Source organism: Ovis aries, chromosome 5 (genome assembly GCF_016772045.2).
Source record: "Ovis aries strain OAR_USU_Benz2616 breed Rambouillet chromosome 5, ARS-UI_Ramb_v3.0, whole genome shotgun sequence".
Taxonomy (NCBI): Eukaryota; Metazoa; Chordata; class Mammalia; order Artiodactyla; family Bovidae; genus Ovis; species Ovis aries.
The window spans coordinates 47,015,297-47,037,158 of record NC_056058.1 but is presented as its reverse complement, the minus strand read 5'-3'; the positions used below and the strand labels follow the sequence as shown (position 1 = coordinate 47,037,158).

Below are 21,862 nucleotides of genomic sequence, written 5' to 3'. Positions count from 1 at the left end.
CTTCATCCAGCCCAGCATTTTTCATGATGTACTCTGCATATAAGTTAAATAAACATGGTGACAGTATACAGCCTTGATGTACTCCTTTCCTGATTTTGAACCAGTCTGTTGTTTCATGTCCAGTTCTAACTGTTGCTTCTTGACCTGCATATAGATTTCTCAGGAGGCAGGTCAGGTGGTCTGATATTCCCATCTCTTGAAGAATTTCTCACAGTTTGTTGTGATCCATACAGTCAAAGGCTTTGACGCAGTCAATAAAGCAGAAGTAAATGTTTTTCAGGAACTCTTGCTTTTTCAATGATCCAACAGATGTTGGCAGTTTGATCTCTGTTTCCTCTGCCTTTTCTAAAACCAGCTTGAAAATCAGGAAGTTCACGGTTCACGTATTGCTGAAGCCTGGCTTGGAGAATTTTGAGCATTACTTTACTAGCATATGAGATGAGTGCAAGTGTGCGGTAGTTTGAGCATTCTTTGGCATTGCCTTTCTTTGGGATTGGAATGAAAACTGACCTTTTCCAGTCCTGTGGCCACTGCTGAGATTTCCAAATTTGCTGGCATATTGAGTGCAGCATGTTTACAGCATCATCTTTTAGGATTTGAAATAGCTCAACTGGAAATCCATCACCTCCACTAGCTTTGTTCATAGTGATGCTTCCTAAGGCCCACTTGACTTCGCATTCCAGGACGTCTGGCTCTAGGTGAGTGACCACACCATCTTGATTATCTGGATCGTGAACATCTTTTTTGTGTAGTTCTGTGTATTCTTGCCTCCTCTTGTTAATATTTTCTGCTTCTGTTAGTTTTGTACCATTTCTGTCCTTTATTGTGCCTATCTTTGCATGAAATATTCCCTTCAAATCTCTAATTTTCTTGAAGAGATCTCTAGTCTTTCCCATTCAATTGTTTTTCTCAATTTCTTTTCATTGATCACTGAGGAAGGCTTTCTTATCTCTCCTTGCTATTCTTTGGAACTTTTCATTCAAATGGGTATAGATTTCCTTTTTTCCTTTGCCTTTCACTTTTCTTCTTTTCACAGCTATATGTAAGACCTCCTCAGACAACCATTTGCCTTTTTGCATTTCTTTTTCTTTGGGATGGTCTTGATCCCTGTCTCCTGTATAATGTCACAAGCCTCCATCCATAGTTCTTCAGGCATTCTGTCAGATCTAATCCCTTGAATCTATTTTTCACTTCTGCTGTATAATCATAAGGGATTTGAATAGGTCATAACTGAATGGTCTAATGGTTTTCCCTACTTTCTTGAATTTAAGTCTGAATTTGGCAATAAAGAGTTCATGATCTGAGCCACAGTCAGCTCCTGGTCTTGTTTTTGCTGACTATTGAGCTGCTTCTTTGGCTACAAAGAATATAATCAATCTGATTTTGATATTGACCATCTGGTGATATCCATGTGTAGAGTCCTCTTGTGTTGTTGGAAGAGGGTGTTTGCTATGACCAGTGCGTTGTCTTGGCAAAACTCCTTTAGTCTTTGACCTGCTTCATTCTGTACTCCCAAGGCCAAATTTGCCTTTTACTCCAGGTATCTCTTGACTTCCTACTTTTGCATTCCAGTTCCCTATAATGAAAAGGACATCTTTTTTGGGTATAAGTTCTAGAAGGTCTTGTAGGTCTTCATAGAACCGTTCAGCTTCAGTTTCTTCAGCACTACTGGTCAGGGCATAGACTTGGATTACTGTGATTATTGAATGGTTTGCCTTGGAAACGAACAGAGATCATTCTGTCGTTTTTGAGATTGCATCCAAGTACTGCATTTCAGACTCTTTTGTTGACTATGATGGCTCCTCCATTTCTTCTAAGGGATTCTTGCCCACAGTAGTAGATATAATGGTCATCTGAGTTGAATTCACCCATTCCAGTCCATTTTAGTGTGCTGATTCCTAAAATGTCGATGTTCACTCTTACCATGTCCTGTTTGACCACTTCCAATTTGCCTTGATTCATGGACCTAACATTCCAGGTTCCTATGCAATATTGCTCTTTACAGCATGGGACTTTACCTCCATCACTAGTCACATCCACAACTGCGTGTTGTTTCTGCTTTGGCTCCGTTCATTCTTTCTGGAGTTATTTCTCCACTGATCTCCAGTAGCATATTGGGCACCTGCTGACCTGGGGAGTTCATCTTTCAGTGTCCTATCTTTTTGCCTTTTCCTACTGTTCATGGGGTTTTCATGGCAAGAATACTGAAGTGGTTTGTCATTCCATTCTCCAGTGGTATACATATAAACCTTTTGAAACTCCCTCCCACCTCTCTCCCCATCTCACCCCTCTAGGTTAATACAGAGCCCCTGTTTGAGTTTCCTTAGTCATACAGCAAATTCTTGTTGGCTATTTAATTTACATATGGTAATGTAAGTTTCCATATTACTCTCTCCATACATCTCACCCTCTCTTCCCCTCTCCCTATGTCTATAAATCTATTCTCTATGTCTGTTTCTCCTTTGCTACCCTGTAAATAAATTCTTCAGTACCATTTTCTAGATTCTGTATATATGTGTTAGAATTCAATATTTATCTTTCCCCTTCTGACTACTTCACTCTGTATAATAGGTTCTTGGTTCATTCACCTCATTAGAACTGACTCAAATGCATTCCTTTTTATGGCTAAGTAAGATTCCATTGTGTATATGTACCAAAACTTCTCCATCTGTTCATCTGTCGATGGACATCTAGGTGGCTTCCATGTTCTACCTATTGTAAATAGTGCTGCAATGAACAATGGGACGCATGTTTCTTTTTCAGTTTTGGCTTCCTCAGGGTATATGCCTAGGAGTGGGATTGCTGGGTCATATGGTGGTTTTATTCCTAGCTTTTTAAGGAATCTCCATACCGTCTTCCATGGTGGCTGTATCAGTTTACATTCCCACCAACAGTGCAAGAGTGTTCCCTTTTCTCCACACCCTCTCCAGCATTTACTGTTTGTAGACTTTTTGGTGATGGCTATTCTGACTGGTGTGGGGTGATATCTCATTGTAGTTTTGATTTGCATTTCTCTAATAATGAGTGATGTTGAGCATCTTTTCATGTGTTTGTTAGCCATCTGTATGTCTTCTTTGGAGAAATGTCTGTTTATGTCTTTCTCCCACTTTTTGATTGGGTGGGTTGTTCTTCTGGCATTGTGTTGTATGAGCTGCTTGTATATTTTGGAAATTAATCCTTTGTCAGTTGTTTCATTTGCTCTTATTTTTTTTCCCATTCTGAGGATTGTCTTTTCACCTTGCTTATAGTTTCCTTTGCTGTGTAAAAGCTTTTAAGTTTAATCAGGTCCCACTTGTTTACTTTTGTTTTTATTTCCATTACTCTAGGAGGTGGGTCATAGAGGATCTTGCTTTGATTTATGTCGTTGACTGTTCTGCCTATGTTTTCCTCTAAGAGTTTTATAGTTTCTAGTCTTACATTTAGGTCTTTAATCCATTTTGAGTTTATCTTTGTGTATGACGTTAGGAAGTGTTCTAATTTCATTCTTTTACATGTAGCTGTCCAGCTTTCCCAGCACCATTTATTGAAGAGGCTCTTTGCCCCATTGTATATTCTTGCCTCCCTTCTCAAAACTAAGGTACCCATAGGTGCATGGTTTTATTTCTGGGCTTTCTATCTCGTTCCATTGGTCTATATTTCTGTTTTTGTGCCAGTACCATACTGTCTTGATGACTGTAGCTTTGTAGTATAATCTGAGGTCAGGAATGTTGATTCCTCTAGCTCCATTCTTCTTTTTCAAGACTGCTTTGGCTACTTGGGATCTTTGTGTTTCCATATGAATTGTAAAATTTTTTGTTCTAGTTCTGTGAAAAATGTTGGTAAATTGATAGGGATCACATTGAATCTGTAGTTTGCATTTGGTAGTGTAGTCATTTTCACAGCATTGATTCTTCCTACCCAGGAACATGGAATATCTCTCCATCTGTTTATGTCATCTTTGATTTCTTTCATTAGTGTCTTATATTTTTCTGTGTATAGTTCTTTTGTCTCCTTAGGTAAGTTTATTCCTAGATATTTAATTATTTTTGTTGCAATGGTGAATGGGATGGACTCCTTAATTTCTGATTTTTCATTGTTGGTATGTAGAAATGCAAGTGATTTCTGTGTATTGATTTTGTATCCTGCAACTTTGCTAAATCCACTGATTAGGTCTAGTGATTTTCTGATACTATCTTTAGGGTTTTCTGTGTACCGTATGTCATCTGCAAGCACTGAGAGCTTTACTTCTTCTTTTCTGATCTGGATCCCTTTTATTTCTTTTTCTTCTCTGATTGCTGTAGCTAGGACTTCCAGAACTATGTTGAATAATAGTGGTGAAAGTGGACACCCTGTGTTGTTCCTGATCTTAGGGGGAATGATTTCAGTTTCTCATCATGGAGAATAATGTTTTCTGTAGGCTTATCATAGACTTCCCTGGTGGCTCAGATGGTTAAGCGTCTGTCTACAACGTGGGAGACCCGGCTTCGAGCCCTGGGTCGGGAAGATCCCCTGGAGAAGGAAATGGCAATCCACTCCATTACTATTGCCTGGAAAATCCCATGGACTGAGAAGCCTGGTAGGCTACAGTCCATGGAGTCGCAAAGAGTCAGACATGACTGAGCGATTTCATTATCATATATATGGCCTTTAGTATGTTGAGGTAGTTTCCTTCTATGCCCATTATTTGAAGAGTTTTAATCATAAATGGGTGATGAATTTTGTGAAAGGCTTTTTCTGCATCTTTTAAGATTATCATATGTTTTTTAATCTTTCAGTTTGTTAATATGGTATATCACATATATGCACATAGATTTGTATATATTGAAGAATCCTTGCATCCCTGGAATAAACCTAACTTGATCATGGTGTATCAGCTTTTTGATGTGTTGCTGAATTCTGTTTGCTAAAATTTTCTTGAGGATATTTGCATTTATGTTCATCAGTGATATTGGCCTGTAGTTTTCTTTTTTTGTGTTGTCTTTGTCTGGTTTTGGTATCAGGGTGATGGTGGCTTCATAGAATGAGTTTGGAAGTGTTCCCTCCTCTGCAATTTTTTGAAGGATTTTTAGAAGGATAGGCATTAACTCTTCTTTAAATATTTGACAGAATTCTCCTCTGAAGCCGTCTGGTCCTAGGCTTTTGTTTTCTGGGAAATTTTTGATCACAGCTTCAATTTCAGTGCTTGTAATTGGGTTGTTCATAACTTCTCCCTGGTTCAGTCTTGGAAGATTGAACTTTTCTAAGAATCTGTGCATTTCTTCCAGATTATCCATTTTATTGCCATATAGTTGTTCATCATAGTCTCTTATAATCTTTTGTATTTCTGCATTGTCTGTTGTAATTTCTCCTTTTTCATCTCGAATTTTGTTGATTTGATTCTTCTCTCTTTTGTTCTTGATGAATCTGGCTAAAGGTTTGTCAATTTTGTTTCTCAAAGAACCAGCTTTTAGTTTTATTAATCTTTACTATTGTTTCTTTCACTTTTTTTTCATTTACTTCTGCTCATATCTTTATGATTTATTTCCTTTTGCTGATTTTTTTTCCAGTTGTTTTAAGTATAAAGTTAGGTTGTCTTTTCAATGTTTTTCTTGTTTTATGAGGTAGGATTGTATTGCTATAAACTTCCCTCTTAGAACTGCTTTTGCTACATCCCATAGGTTTTGAGTTGTCATATTTTCATTGTCATTTGTTTCTAGAATTTTTTAACTTCCCTTTTGATTTCTTCAGTAACCTGTTGGTTATTTAGAAACATGTTTAATCTCCATGGGTTTGTGTTTCTTACAGTTTTTTTTCTTGTAATTAATATCTAATCTCATAGCATCGTGGTCAGAGAAGATGCTTGATATGATTTCAATTTTCTTAAATTCACTGAGGTTTGATTTGTGACCCAAGATGTGGTCTATCCTGGAGAGTGTTCCATGTGTGCTTGAGAAGAAAGTGTATTCTTCTGCGTTTGGATGGAATGTTCTGAAGATATCAGTGAGATCCATCTCCTCTAATGTATCATTTAAGACTTGTCTTTCCTTAATAATTTTATGTTTTGATGCTCTGTCCATTGGTGTGAGTGGGGTGTTCAAAGTCTCCTACTATTATTGTGTTACTGTCAGTTTCTCCTTTTATTTTGTTAGTGATTGTCTTATGTATTGAGGTGCTCCTATGTTGGGTGCATAGATATTTACAGTTGTTATGTCTTCCTCTTGGATTGATCCCTTGATCATTATGTAGTGTCCTTCCTTATCTCTTGTAATCTTTATTTTAAGGTCTATTTTGTCTGATATGAGGATTGCTACTCCAGCTTTCTTTTGCTTCCATTTGCATGGACTATATTTTTCCATCCTCTCGCTACTTTCAGTCTATATGTGTCTTTAGGTCTGAAGTGGGTTTCTTGTAGACAGCATATATATGGGTCTTTTGTATCCATTTTTTGTATCCGTTCAGCCAGTCTCTGTCTTTTGGTTATAGCATTTAATCCATTTACATTTAAAGCAATTATTAATATATACATTCCTACTGCTATTTTCTTTTTTTTTTTTAGTTTTTATTTTTTAAATTTTAAAATCTTTAATTCTTACATGCGTTCCCAAACATGAACCCCCCTCCCACCTCCCTCCCCATAACATCTCTCTGGGTATCTTAATTGTTTGGGGTTGATTTTGTAGATCTTTTTCCTTCTCTTGTATTTCTTGAGTATATAAGTCCCTTTAATATTTGTTGTACAGCTGGTTTGGTGGTACTGAATTCTCGCAACTTTTGCTTGTCTGAAAAGCTTTTTATTTCTCCATCAATTTTTGAATGAGATCCTTGCCGGGTATAGTAATCTTGGTTGTAGATTTTTCTCTTTCAGTACTTTAAATATATCCTGCCTTTCCTTTCAGGCCTGCAGAGTTTCTGCTGAAAGCATATAGGGTTTCTGTTAAGCGTATGGGGTTTCCCTTGTATGTTACTTGTTGCTTTTCCCTTGCTGCTTTTAATATTCTTTGTGTGTTTAGTCTTTGTTAGTTTGATTAGTATGTGTCTTGGCCTGTTTCTTCTTGGGTTTATCCTGTATGGGACTCTTTGTGCCTCTTGGACTTATTTCCTTTTCCATGTTGGGGAGATTTTCAACTATAATTTCTTCAAAAATTTTCTCATACCCTTTCTTTTTCTCTTCTTCTTCTGGGACCCCTATAATTTGAATGTTCGTGCATTTGGTATTGTCCCAGAGGTCTCTGAGACTATTCTCAGTTCTTTTTATTCTTTTTACTTTATTCTGCTCTTCAGAAGTTATTTCCACCATTTTATCTTCAGCTCACTGATTCATTATTCTGCTTCAGATACTCTGCTATTGATTCCTTCTAGAGTATTTTTAATTTCAATCATTGTGTTGTCTCTGTATATTTATGCTTTAATTCTTCTAGGTCTTTGTTGATTCTTGCATTTTCTTCATTTTGTTTTCAAGGTTTTTGATCATCTTTACTATTATTATTCTGAATTCTTTTTCAGGTAGTTTGCCTATTTCCTCTTCATTTATTTGGACTTCTGTGTTTCTAGTTTGTTCCTTCTTTTGTGTAGTATTTCTCTGCCTTTTCAGTATTATTATTTTTTAACTTACTGTGTTTGAGGTCTCCTTTTCCCAGGCTTCAGGGTTGAATTCTTTCTTCCTTTTGGTTTGGCCCTCCCAAGTTTGGTCCAGTGGTTTGTGTAAGTTTCATATAGGGTGGGATTTGTGCTGAGTTTTTTTGTTTTGTTTGTTTTTTGTCTGATGGGCAAGGCTGAGTGAGTTGGTAATCTTGTCTGCTGATGATTAGGTTTGTATTTTTTTTTGTTTGTTGTTTAGATGAGGCGTCCTGCACGGGGTGCTACTGGTGCTTTGAGGGTGCTGGGTCTTGTATTCAAGTGGTTTCCTTTGTGTGAGTTCTCACTATTTGATACTCCCTAGAGTTAGTTCTCTGGTAGTCTAGGATCTTGGAGTCAGTGCTCCCACTCCAAAGGCTCAGGGCTTGATTTCTCCAAACTAGTTCTGAAATAATGGAACATGGAAGAATGCTGTCATCATTTGGGATTCAGTGGTTTACAGCAGGTCTGGGCAGGTTGGAGACCACCAGGTAGGACTGGAGGAAGGCAGATTTGGTTGCAGCTCTTTCCAGGTCCAATCCAGGTAAAGAGGTGTGTGTTGGGGCCGAATAGTGAAGGGCCATGCTGGGACATCGCGATCCAATTCTTTCTGCCTGGCTTTATCCCAGAGTTTACAAATACCCCATGCAGCACACTCCACCTGACTCTGGAGGATTCTGGAGCAGGGGGTGTGCAACTGCACTTACGTGATCCAGCTCTGGGCTGGCGGCTGTGTCTAACAATTCTTTTAGGAGAGGATTTTAGGACCAGATTATCTTCTATCTATTATTTATCTATTATTATTATAAAGCTATGTGACTATTATAACTATTATGAAAATTTTCCTTTGACTTCTTTTCCCTAAAATACTCAGTTAAACATTTAAGCCTTATGCCCTATGTTAAGCATTATTGGGGGGGGGGTACCAGAAAAACTTTCAATTTGGTTTTGGGAAACAAATTTTATATATATGTATACACACACACACATATACACATACAACAGGTAGGAGGCCTGGCAAGTCTGTAAAGTTCTGCTATTGGGAACAGGTGACCTGGACCTGTCTTGTCACTGTCAGGCTAAAATATATAAATCTATATTTATATATAATATAAATATATATATACACACAAATACACAGACACACACACTCAATTGGCTATAACTAAGGGCCAACAAGAGTGAGAGATCAGATTGTATAAGCCCGAATATTTGCTCATTGTTCCTAAAACTAAAATCCAACAGTTTGTCTCGCTCTGCCCTCTCCATTTATTTTAGTATTTTCTAGTTAAGAACTGGCAGTCGTTGGAGCTTCTTTCAAGGACTGTTCCCCCAATCCTGGTGGTGCCTCTGTGCCTACAAGCTACCCCCTCTGGCTTCTCAAATCTTATCCACACCTTCAGCATTCTGCCTAGGCTTGTCTTTTACCTATTTAAAAATTCAGGATAGCATATTTAGGCAATGTAGAAGAATACATTTTGAGGGACCTTGCCCCCAAGTGAGAGTTGGACTGTGAAGAAGGCTGAGGGCTGAAGAACTGATGCTTTTGAACTGTGGTGTCAGAGAAGACTCTTGAGAGTCCCTTGGAGTGCAAGGAGATCCAACCAGTCCATTCTGAAGGAGATCAGCCTGGGATTTCTTTGGAAGGAATGATGCTAAAGCTGAAGCTCCAGTACCTGGCCACCTCATGCGAAGAGTTGACTTATTGGAAAAGACTCTGATGCTGGGAGGGATTGGGGGCAGGAGAAGAAGGGAACGACTGAGGATGAGATGGCTGGATGGCATCACTGACTCGATGGATGTGAATCTGAGTGAACTCTGGGAGTTGGTGATGGACAGGGAGGCCTGGCGTGCTGTGATTCATGGGGTCGCAAAGAGTCGGACACGACTGAGCAACTGAACTGAACTGAACTGAACTGAGGGAGACTTAACTGTGCCAATTAAATCATAATACCTATGAAATCACCTATTCCTCTAGGTTTATGCTAGTCACAAGAACCAAATCAGAGGAAGAAAAGGACTTCTACCTTTTGGAGGCACACCATTAATATCTACTTTGACAGTTCATTTTATGGTTGATACAGCTTTTAGAATAAATCCCAGATGAATAGAAAATTCTACCTTTTTTTTTTTTTTACAGCTCCCTCATTTGTGAGTTCAGATGTGATTTTTATCAACCATATCTGTGAAAATATACTTACCACCAAAAGTAATAATTCTAGCCAGTTCCAAATACTTTTGAAATAGGCAAATTTAAATTCTTTCAGTTTTTTGATTTCTTGTATTGTGAAGACAATAATAAAAATACAAAATATAATTTCACAGGAAGCAATAAAATAATCATAGAAGCTAACGTATCTGAGGAGCTTCACAGAGTAAAACTGCCATGAAGTAAGTATTCCTCCAGTTGCAGGGAATTCTGCCACCAATCTGTAAAATGAGGTTTGTGAAAGTAACTGCATTTCAAGAATTTATTTCAGTACCTAACTCGATTGAAATTTCCAGTCAGTGATGTTGTATACTTTAATAGTTATTTTGTATAAAATATGTTTTCTCAGGGTAACAGGCTCAAAAAATTCTTGTGGAAATACTTCTTTTTTAATACTCCACTTTTTTTGGTGCTCTGAAAATTCATAGTGGTCAAAGACCAGTGTAAATGAGAAAGAAAGAAAGATGTAACTTTACATTTATTTTACTCTATGTTTTGATTGTGCCTTCATAACTCGGCTGCTAATTTATCCCCACAGAATGAGGGGTGATGCTCAAGAACATGCTGTACTCTTACTGTTATTATTCAGGACTCCCCAAATATTTCAGAGGAGGGAAATACACTCTCCCCCTTTAGCTTATCAGAGATACTTCTTGCTTCTAAATCTCAAGATAACATACTATACTAAAGCCAAAGTTTTCTGTTTAACTTTAGGCACTGGATTTTGGATACAAAGATCTATATGCAAGTAGAAATATAAAAGTTACTCTAGTACCAAATATAAAAAGATTTTTAGGTAATTCCCTGTATTCCTAGTTTTTTCCATAACTGCAGGTAATTAAGAATTGGCAGTAATTTAAGGAGCCAGGATCTCTATCACAAATTCACAATGTAATTATTCCTACCTGAAGGTGTTAGCAAATTGGTACTGGAATAGGTGCTCCCCCCCTTAACCCCCAAAATACCTCACCAAAATCAAGAACAAAACCTCCAGTTAACAAATAGAAAACAGGAATTTTTTCCACCTTGCATATAGTCGGTGCACAAATTTGAGCAAGTGAGTGAAGTGAAAGAAACTTAGTATTTTGACCTGAAGTGTAGACTAGTAAACAAAAAGCAAAAAATGATGGGCATTTAGTTTGCCAGATATGTGTACAAAAGGAAAATAAGTGGATAAGGTCATAATGTAAGCAATATGCTCCCATACAACTATTGATTATACTACCAGTTAAAAGTTTCAAAATCTGCTGAAATTTCTAAAAGACATTTAAAAGATAAATAAAATAAGCATGAAACCTAGAAACAGAAAATATGGACTTAATGTAGTATTACAAGGAGTTCTTTGTATGACTGTAAGCCAATTACCCCAATGTTTCTATTCTTGTTTAGGACATTGGAGTGATTTGTATTCTTTACTTTATCCCTACCAGGACTATCGGGAAAGGTGAATAATGTTGGTAAGAAGCTGATTCCCTGAAAGAAGATACTATAACATGCTGCTGAGAGTAATTCATTTGCTTTCATTTTGATACATTTTAAAGGCTGTGACTATCTTTCACCATCACTGTTGTACAAGGGCCAAGTTCCCCAATCAGACTAAAGGCTGATTCCATATTCCATTCAGAAGAAAAATGTAAAACTCAAGAGAAAAAAGTGGCTTACTAAGACTCAATGGACACTAGTGTTTACCTGTCCAGTATTCATTATCCTATCTCTCCTTTCTAACAGAACCTTAATTGTGTCAGGCATTCACCCATTCCCAGATGGCTTAGAAGCCAATTCAATCCTCAGGCAGATTCAATCACAGTAATGCTATTTGCTTTGCCAGTCCTTAGGCCTAAGCCAGATAGTATGGTCCAGGTTAGGCAGATTATCTAAGATAATCAGACCTACAGAAATAATTTTTTTCTTATCGGCTGTTTCCTCCTCCTCCTCGTGAGAGGGGATGTCTTTCATCATTTCCTTGGGTCCAACGGGTTAGCCCTGGCCTGTTATTCTCATGCAATAGCAGATGTGCAAGAGAGCAAGTTTTAATGTACAAACCCCTTTCAAATTTCTGCTTGTATCATGCGTGTGTGCATGCTAAGTCACTTCAGTTGTGTCAAACTCTTTGTGACCGTATGGACTGTAGCCTGCCAGGTTCCTCTGTCCATGGGATTCTCCAGGCAAGGATACTGGAGTGGGTTGCTATACCTTCCTCCAGCAGATCTTCCCAACCCAGGGATCAAACCCCTGTCTCTTATGTGTCCTGCATTGGCAGGTGGGTTCTTACCACTAGTGCCACCTAGGAAGCCCTTGCTTTTATCATATATGCTGACATTCCATTGACCAAAGAAAGTCACATGGTTGAGCCTAGTATCTAGTTCTGGGGTACTGCACCCTGCCCTGGGTGACAGGGTACTACAAGTTTACATGGCAAAGATGTGAAGGACTGGGGCCATTTGCAAATCACCATCGGCTATAATCATGTCTAGGATGTTGGCTGTTGTTATATATTGTTTGAATCTTAAATTGTTCATTCTTGAGACAAAAATTAATAACTTAATAAAGAAGCTCATTGTGAAAGGAAATCAACAGATTTGAGTGATCTGATTTAAAGGAAGAAATCGTTAGGGCTAAATGTTAGATTTGTCCAGCTGCAGAATGACAAGAAATAAGGCTATATATTCTTAAGTAATATAAAACTAACCTACTGTATGTAATTCTTCATGTTCTGCAATATATCCTGAAAGAGTAAAACAGTGAATATAATGTTGCTTTTCCTTCATCATTATTGGAGGAACTACATTATATTTATATTGGAGCTTATGATTTTAATCTCAGTACAAACATGCACAAACTGGAAACTCTCACGAGGGCTCTGGATGCCTTTTAAATTCAATATACTAGTAAGAGGTCTTGAGTCACTCACCTGATAATGCAAAATAGATTTACATTAGCATTGTATACTGAAAAATCAATAAAAATAACTCTAGTCCCTCTTGTGATCCAGCTGTTCATTCGGAGGTTAATGAACTTGTTTAGGGTTTCAGATTTTGATTTTGATAAAGTGAAAATATACCCCCCATCTCGGTAAACACCAACAAATCCCCAGTGCCAAAGGGAGTTCGTATGAGAAGAAGAGTACTTCCATCTGTTAGACATAAAAAGAATAATGGAGAGATGAGAAAGCTTGACCAAGAATAAGATTTTAAGTTAACTTTTGGTTCAAAAATAGTTTAAAAAAAGTAGTACTAAGTTCATAAGCATTACAGTAATTTTGAAGCAATGTGGTGAGTTAAGGATTAAGCTAAAAGGATTAAGGTTGTATATGTTTTCATTTTTTAGTGCTTATTATGGACAATACAAGTGCTATAAGAAAAAAAATTTTAATCTGTTGCCTCAGGGAACTTGGAATCTATAATACAATGATGAATTTTTTTCATTAACGAGTCCCTGTTGTCTTATCAGATCTTCAGTCGTTGAGGAGGACAAGAGTATCCAGGGTTTTCATTCAGATATCTGTCTCAGTGTGGGGAAAAAGATGCTTTACAGTTTGTCTTCTAACAATCATATACCATTTACAAATGTCCAATAAATAAAAACTTTATTACAATGTCTGTGTTGTTATATAGGTATCTCATTTTAATGAAAGTACACAAAGTAATTCCCATTCTTTCTACTTTTAACTTAGTTGTTTGTGTGTGCCTGTGTGTGTTCAGTTGTGTCCGACTCTATGACCCTTTGGACTATAGCCTGTCAGGCTCCTCTGTCCATGGAATTCTCTAGGCAAGAATACTGGATTGGGTTGCCATTTCCTCCTCCAGGGTATCTTCCTGTCTCAGGGATTGAACCCGTGTCTCCTGTGTCTCCTGCATTGCAGGCAGACTCTTTACCCCCTGAGCAATTCAGGAAGCTCAGCGAACTTAGTTATGGGATATCAAAAAATTAAGCTTTGATTCATTTCAGTTCCTATTTAGTCTCCCCAAACAGATTTGAACAATTATCCAAAGATGCTCTGCTTAAACTTGTTTTCCTATTAGTAATACCATGTTTCCTTTCACCAGAGAAGATAAAAATTATAACACTAAAAAAAAATACTCATTTAATGAAAATTCCATAGTTGCATGTTTGCATGTTTTCCACATGATTGTTAAAATGAAACAAGAATGTTTGTTATGCTAACCCTCTTCTACTTCCAATTTTTAATACTGGTTTTAATAATGAATGTTACATTTTAGAAAGACAAACAAATTGATTTGTATTTTGGTTGTTAGGAAATGACACATATTAAAAGTCTAAATCCATGTTAATTTTGGAATGTAAATTATTTGTAGTTGTTATAATTTGGAATGTTAGACTACCTAACAGATTAGTCTTGAGATCAAATTAAAATGTGTAATTAAATAATTGACATCTCATTTTTTACTGAAAGGGAAATAGTGTGTAGTACTATTATAGCAGTATAAAATTTAAGAGAATGTGTCACTGTACTTAAGAACTTAATATACAAAACAAGAGAATTATACAAGCACATTGTGGTCCTCAAGAACGCCAAAACTCATACAAAGAGAAAATAAGTTAACAAACCCACAAAGCAATGATCAGTCCTAGGGATACTGGGGAAACTACTCAAGAAGGGAAATGTAGTCACTGTATTTATTTTTATATAAATTAAAATAAACACTGACTAATGATTAACAAAAATTATGATATAACCATAGGCTAAGAGGAATAAGGAAGTTTGTTGGAGGAGGGAGTGGTATAAGGAGGATATATGACACGCACTTTCTATAATAGAGATGACATATACAAAACTATAAAGCCAAGTAATAGCAGTATATGCATACTGTTTAGAAATATGAAGTATATACAAGAAGAAACAACTAAAAGTGGTTGCTTGTGGAATGGAAACTATGAGCAGGAAAGTGTGGACCTTTGTAAATGTTTGCATCACTTTGATAAATATAAAATTCTAAAAAAGATACTTTGCCTCTATGATTTCATATGACCTTAAATACAATGATACCAGCACCTTCCATGTTAATGGTAGGTAGTGTCAGTGGCATTGGGCTTTTACATTTTCAATATAAAGTGTAGACGTGAGTCTATACTAGTATTAACCACAGCCACTTTGGGGAACAATGGCCAAAATATCGTTGGCAGGGATCATCCGATGCAGTGTCTGTAAACCTAACTGCCCCTTTTCAAGATGCTATACTGTGCTGAGTTGCTCAGTTCTGTCCGATTCTTTGCGATGTCATGGACTGTAGCCTGTCAGGCCCCTCTATCCATGGGAAAAGTACTAGAGTGGGTTGCCATGCCCTCCTCCAGGGGATCTTCCCAACCCAGGGATTGAACCAGGTCTCCTGCACTGCAGGTGGATTCTTTACCAGCTGAGCCACTAGGGAAGTCCAAGAATACTGGAGTGGGTAGCCTGTCCCTTCTCCAGTAGATCTGCCTGACCCAGGAATTGAACCAGGGTCTGCTGCATTGCAGGTGGATTCTTAACCAGCTGAGCTACCAGGGAAGCCCTACTGGCAACAATACAAGATATCACTGAAGTAAGCCAGAGTGAGAAAGCAGCAGAATACTTCAGAAACACTCCCTAGGAATCCCAAAAAGCATTTAGGATGTGTATGAGGGCATCTTGCTAGAGCCAGAGAAGCTGATTGAGTATTATAAAAGCAAAAATGGGCACTTTGCCTTGTATTCAATATGAGTTTCAGAAAAATATCTATTTCTGCTTTATTGACTATGCCAAAGCCTTTGACTGTGTGGATCACAATAAACTGTGGACATTTCTGAAAGAGATGGGAATACCAGACCATCTGACCTGTCTCTTGAGAAACCTGTATGCAGGTCAGGAAGCAACAGTTAGAACTGGACATGGACCAACAGACTTGTTCCAAATAGGAAAAGGAGTATGTCAAGGCTGAATACTGTCACCCTGCTTATTTAGCTTATATGCAGAGTGCAAATGCTGGGCTGGAGGAAGCACAAGCTGGAATTAAGACTGCTCGGAGAAATATCAATAACCTCAGATACGCAGATGACATCACCCTTATGGCAGAAAGTGAAGAAGAACTAAAGAGCCTCTTGATGAAAGTGAAAAGGAGAGTGAAAAAGTTGGCTTAAAGCTCAACATTCAGAAAACTAAGCTCATGGCATCTTGTCCCATCACTTCATGGCAAATAGATGGGGAAACAGTGAAAACAGTGGCTGACTTTATTTTTCTGAGCTCCAAAATCACTGCAGATGGTGATTGCAGCCACGAAATTACAAGATGCTTACTACTTAGAAGGAAAGTTATGACCAAGCTAGACAGCATATTAAAAAGCAGAGACATTACTTTGCCACAAAGGTCCATCTAGTGAAGGCTATGGTTTTTCCAGTGGTCATGTATGGATGTGAAAGTTGGACTATAAAGCAAGCTGAGCGCCAAAGAATTGATGCTTTTGAACTGTGGTGTTGGAGGAGACTCTTGAGAGTCTCTTGGACTGCAAGGAGATCCAACCAGTTCATTCTAAAGGAGATCAGTCCTGGGTGTTCATTGGAAGGACTGATGTTGAAGCTGAAACTCCAATAGTCTGGCCACCTGATGTGAAGAGTTGACTCATTTGAAAAGACCCTGATGCAGGGAAAGATTGAGGGCAGGAGGAGAAGGGGACGACAGAGGATGGGATGGTTGGATGGCATCACTGGCTCGATGGACATGGGTTTGGGTGGACTCCAGGAGTTGGTGATGAATAGGGGGGCCTGGAGTGCTGTGGTTCATGGGGTTGCAAAGAGTCGGACACTACTGAGCGACTGAACTGAACACTTCATCTACCGCAGCTGAGGGGAGGGAAAACCCACTTTGTATCTTATGGTAAACAAAAAATTAACAGGTTTACTCTTCCTTTTGTCAACACTGCATCTCTGAGTCTTCCTTTGATACTATTATTGAAAGAGTCTCCTTACCTGCCAGCTCTCTGTTGGTATCATTTAGAAAATAAATATATTTTCACAGTTGTTTGAAGATACAATGCTAAGTGCTACAAAAGTTATGTGTAATTTTACACTACTTACTCAGTATGCTGTTTAAGGCCAAAATCAGCCATATCTTCATTTTTAGAAGTGTATTTGTCATAACATTCATCCATCAAAGACCGAAAGAATGCATGGACCTTGCATGTGCCATTGCGGACTTTTAGTTGACGGACTCTGGGGAGTCCTAAAAGTATGTTCTCATAGTAGATGCGACTGCTGTTCTTTAAATTATACAGATTCTCATTATTGTACCATGAGTCCCAGTACAGACCATCCAAAAGGGGTCCTTCCATAAACTTCATATAGAAAAATACATGTTATGGGAAAAATATTTTCATGTCAACTGTGAACAGAATCTACATTCATAATGTTATCCATAAGAATATAAAAATCAGTGATTTTGAGGACACGTATGAAAATTACTAGCCAAGCCACCATTAGTGATGGTAATGGTAGATGATGATTATAATGAAGATGGTTAACATTTACTGAGTACTTTCTATGTACTGTTCTAAGCACTTAACAAGTATTAACTCATTTCTATAACCTTTCTTCTCTGAGGGGTATACTGAAAACCCTTTGCCACAACATGGGCAAAGAATTTATTGGCAATTCAAGGAATTTTTAACAGTATTTTTCACCATATACAATTTTAAAGTTGTAAGAACTATATCACACTGAGAACACAGGTTCTCAATAAACACTGGTTGATTATAAGTTTCAAGAAGTGACATTTATTTTTATTCATTCCTTCAATAAATAAGTATCAAGTCCCTATGATGTGTGCCAAAGGCTTTTTTATGCAATACCTACAACTATTTCATCCAATCACACCTTACCTTCCAAAAGTCAGTTATGCTGCGAATAGACTTAAAGTTGGTTCTTTCTTCACCAGCCACAGATGTGTCCAAAAATAGAGATGACATAACTTTGTTTAAGTAATACATATGTGGGTTTACCATCCCAAAAGTCACTAAGGAAAAGAATTTTTTATTTTAAAATTTATGTTAAAAAAACTCAAGTTTTTATCAGGATAAAAATGTACTTGTAATTTGTTCCTAATTTCGTTTTGAAATTTCAATTTTATTTTGCTAACTATAAAAGCAATAATAAAAAAATAAAATAGAAAAATACAAAACATGAAGAACTTACCTTTAACCCACTACTTAAGAGTTAGGTTTGGCATATATTCTTCAGATTTTTCTAAATGCATACACAGTATAGAGAAGACAACTTTATTTTTACAAAACTGAGACTACATTTTTCATACTATCATGCAAATTGGCTTTTTTCCAACACTGGGAGTATGCAACACAATATAGTGAGTAGTTAAGGATATGAACTTTAAAATCAAACAGAATGGTTTGAGTCCCAACATAGGGATATCTTCTAACGTTTTGAGAAGTGAGATAGTTCATGTGGAACACTTAAAACTATGTTTGGCACATGATAAGATTGAAAAGAACATTAACTAGTATTCTTTCTCACTCTTTTTAGGGTAGGTGAATAGGTTTTAGATCTGTGAAAGCGTTAGTCGCTCAGTTGTGTCCGACTCTTTGCCATCCCATGGACTATTAGATCAGGGTATAGAGCCTGGAAAATCCCACGGGCGGAGGGGCCTGGTAGGCTGCAGTCCATGGGGTCGGGAAGAGTTAGACACGACTGAACGACTTCACTTTCACTTTTCACTTTCATGCATTGGAGAAGGAAATGGCAACCCACTCCAGTGTTCTTGCCTGGAGAATCCCAGGGACGGGGGAGCCTGGTAGGCTGCTGTCTGTGGGGTCGCACAGAGTCAGACACGACTGAAGTGACTTAGCAGCAGCAGCAGCATAGACTAAATATGTCTTTCTTTTTTGCTAGAAGACCTTTATTTTTAGTAATAATACATCTTCAACATTATTCCATGGCAAACATGAACCTGTGCCATTCTTTAATGTTGCATATTATGTCATTATATACACCAAAATATTTAAAAAATCCTCTTTTGGAGATTTTGTTTCCCATTCTTCCTAATTATAAAAAGGTGTTTTTTTTAAAATTCCTGAATAATGTGATTGAGTGATTTTAAATATTTTCCACTCCCCAAATGTTATGTAATAAGCATTTAAAAACTAATCTAAGATAACTTATGAGATGGTTAAAGCTGTTTTTTAATCAATATCTGACTCAAGCTCACTCCCACATACCAATCAATTACTTAACTGATAAATACTGGGTTGGCCAAAAAGTTTGTATGGGTTTTTCCATACCATCTTACAGAAATACCTGAATGAACTTTTTTTGCCAGCCCAATAACTGCCATACCAACATAAGTCTGGCTTACATATATTGTATACTGGGTCCTATAAAGACAAAATGCTCTTTAATACTGATCATGCTATTAACTCACAGATAGGAGGAATGTAGGTTGAGATGTTTTCCTGGTCCTCCCTAAAGATTTGCACTGATTTCTATCTCCTGTAACTCAGAACTAGCATATTTTACTATTAACTGTGTAACATGCTAGGGAAAAGATCAAAGTAGACATCAAGACTAACTTCTTAGGCCTTATTTGTTGTCTGACCCATTTGTAGTCTGACTAGGGTGAAGCTGATATATCTGTATGGCTCTAAAAGAAATCAAGAATTGGCAACTCAAGGGAATAATTATATTCAAGATAGAACTGCCAACAGGAATAATTGATTCAACCAAAGTTGAGTATGAAAGCTTTTTATTACATCTGTGACTTAAAGTTGTGCCCCTAAAGAAATGGTCATAGTGTTGATATAAATGAATTTAACGTGTTTAAAATGTGTCACTATGTTTTGAGAGGTTTCAGTAGTCTGAAAGCCTATTTTTAAACATAAAACCCATGTTTTATTTTTCATCTGCAGATAACTTTAGTTATGTCTTCATCTACATCTGTGTACTTACATATACATAAGTTTATTAAAAAAATAGAGTAGAGTAACAACTCCTGAAGTGTGGTTCTAATTTCTACGTCCTCTCTGTAATGCAGTTTATGTTTCGGAGTTCCTGTGAGACATAAAACAAAAAATTTCCTTAATTTATAATGTATGTAAATCATAGGGATGGAAAAGCACAGGCAATTTTAGCTGTTTACACTGTGAAGGAAAGCTCCAATAGCTTCTGGTTATGTTTTTACTCTCACTTTATGAAGAAGGAATAATTAGTAACATTTTCCCATGGTGATAGTGGGCAATCATTTTATGACTGTTCATAATGAATTTTATAACCCGGATGTTTCCTCACCAGTCTTATTTTAAACTGAAAAAGCAAAATACAAACCAAACAAAATCCCCTCATCTGTCCCTAATCGTTTTTCACCATCCGTCAACATTGCTTGGGATGGCTGGCTCCTGTTTGAGGAGGAAAAAGGACTCTGCCTGGGATTCGGCTAAGGTTGCTACTCCCTCGATCAACAAAGGCTTTCTAAGGCTGGCTCAGCGAAGGCCAGTGTACAGCAAGCGGCTGCACCCAGATCCAGCTTCATGCAAGGGCAAGGGATGAGATGTCTCTTCGAGGCTTCTCTTTTCCTGTCACACACAATGAGCCTCTTCTGATTCTCAAGAAGAGGCTGTGAAGGGTAACCGATCTGGAGATTATATCTCTCATCAGAAATCATGCGGGGTTACAAACTTTCTTGCAGGGTATTTCGAATTGCCAGTTCCGCCCTGCCCCACCCACTCCCTAGGAGCGCCACTCACCGCCTAGGTGCCACCGGGAAGCCTCAGCCATTGCCGACTTGGACCACGACGCCCGTTTCGCCTTCCTAGGGCTTCAGAGCCTGCGCGATACTCTCGTGCACGTGCGCCCCTAGCTTGCGTGCCTGAGAGTCCTCTGACAACGGGCGCATGCGGGCTTGAAGATGCGAAAGCGCGTGCGCACTGAGGGCTGCGTGGAATGGCTTGGCGTGAAGCACGAGACCGGTGTACGCATGGCGGCGTTTGTCTCCTGCGTGTTGTCGATTTCTAGGGCAAACCTGGCGTTAGGCCTGGGCATAATCATAAGAATCGTAGTAACTAATTATAATGGGCTACTTTTTCTTGACTCTTTAATATCTGTTGGCTTGTTTGGTCTTCATACTGCCCCTTCCTGAAAGGTAGGTGTTTTGTCCTTGTATTGACTTGAAGAGACTGAGGAGAATAAATTACCAAAGTCGCATTGAGGCAAGGATTGCTCAACGCCGATGCCCGAAATTGTAACGGAGACCCCACTCCGCCGCTGCAGCTTTAAGAAACAGATTATTACTAATTGAGAGCTGTTGCTAGAAATAGCTTCCACCCCGCTTTCCACCCAATATGGCTGAAGAGAATGTTGAAATACATATATTGGGGGGAAAAAATCTGTTTAGCAGTGATGATGTAAAAGGATAGGCCGAAACAGTAGTTCTTGGGAGCCCAGACTCATATCTGACACAGAAGCTTTGCAAAGATGAAATTTGTAAACTAGCTGTAGATAGAAAAAACCAAATTTGACTGTAAATTAAGGCATCCACTAGCTTGCCAGAATGTGAGACTGGAGGGGATTCTCATGTTGGTGAAAACGAAAATAAAAAGGGATAAACTGAAAAGCCCCAGATTAGCCAGCTGAGAAACCCGTCAAGCTGTTTTGAAAGTAAAAAGTAAAGCCACTTTTTGTTATTCCTCTGAAAGAGATATAGAATACTGTTGATAAATGCTGTTTCATGTCAGGTAAAAAGGAAAACTAGGCCACACAGCAGCAGGGGTCAATGACTGTATCAATGATAAGAGGAGTAGCAGCAGCAGCAGCAGGCCAGCAGCCAGTAGAATAGAGACCTGAGAAAAAGACGGCTACTAGCCTAACCTTTATACAGGATTTGCCCTTTCCTGTACTGGGACTCTCAGAGGCCGGCAAAATTATGCTTCCTAAAGTAATAGGTTATCTGAACTGGAAATGGAGGAGGAAACCCCTCTCCCATATAAGTATTCCAATTTACATGAACTATAAGAATTAGGCAGAGGACTGCAGACTATTTTTAATCCATTGAGCTCAGTGATCTTGAAAAATTAGAAACCTATTTGGTTAAAACAAAACCACAATTTC

At 38.0% G+C, this 21,862-nt stretch overlaps 1 protein-coding gene across 1 annotated transcript in view; it reads right to left on the bottom strand.

The window, feature by feature from the left end:
* The window catches only part of PKD2L2 (polycystin 2 like 2, transient receptor potential cation channel), a 39,508-nt gene extending 19,547 nt beyond the window's left edge, over positions 1–19,961 (bottom strand). Inside the window, exons 1-6 of the mRNA XM_027970277.2 lie at positions 19,709–19,961; positions 17,632–17,765; positions 16,832–17,088; positions 12,693–12,914; positions 9,770–10,002; positions 9,500–9,503 (exon numbers count right to left, since the gene is read on the bottom strand). Of these exons, the coding sequence (XP_027826078.1) occupies positions 9,500–9,503; positions 9,770–10,002; positions 12,693–12,914; positions 16,832–17,088; positions 17,632–17,765; positions 19,709–19,862 (1,004 nt within the window). The 5' untranslated portion in view covers positions 19,863–19,961. The remainder of the gene's footprint in view (positions 1–9,499; positions 9,504–9,769; positions 10,003–12,692; positions 12,915–16,831; positions 17,089–17,631; positions 17,766–19,708) is intronic.
* Positions 19,962–21,862: the final 1,901 nt, after the last annotated feature.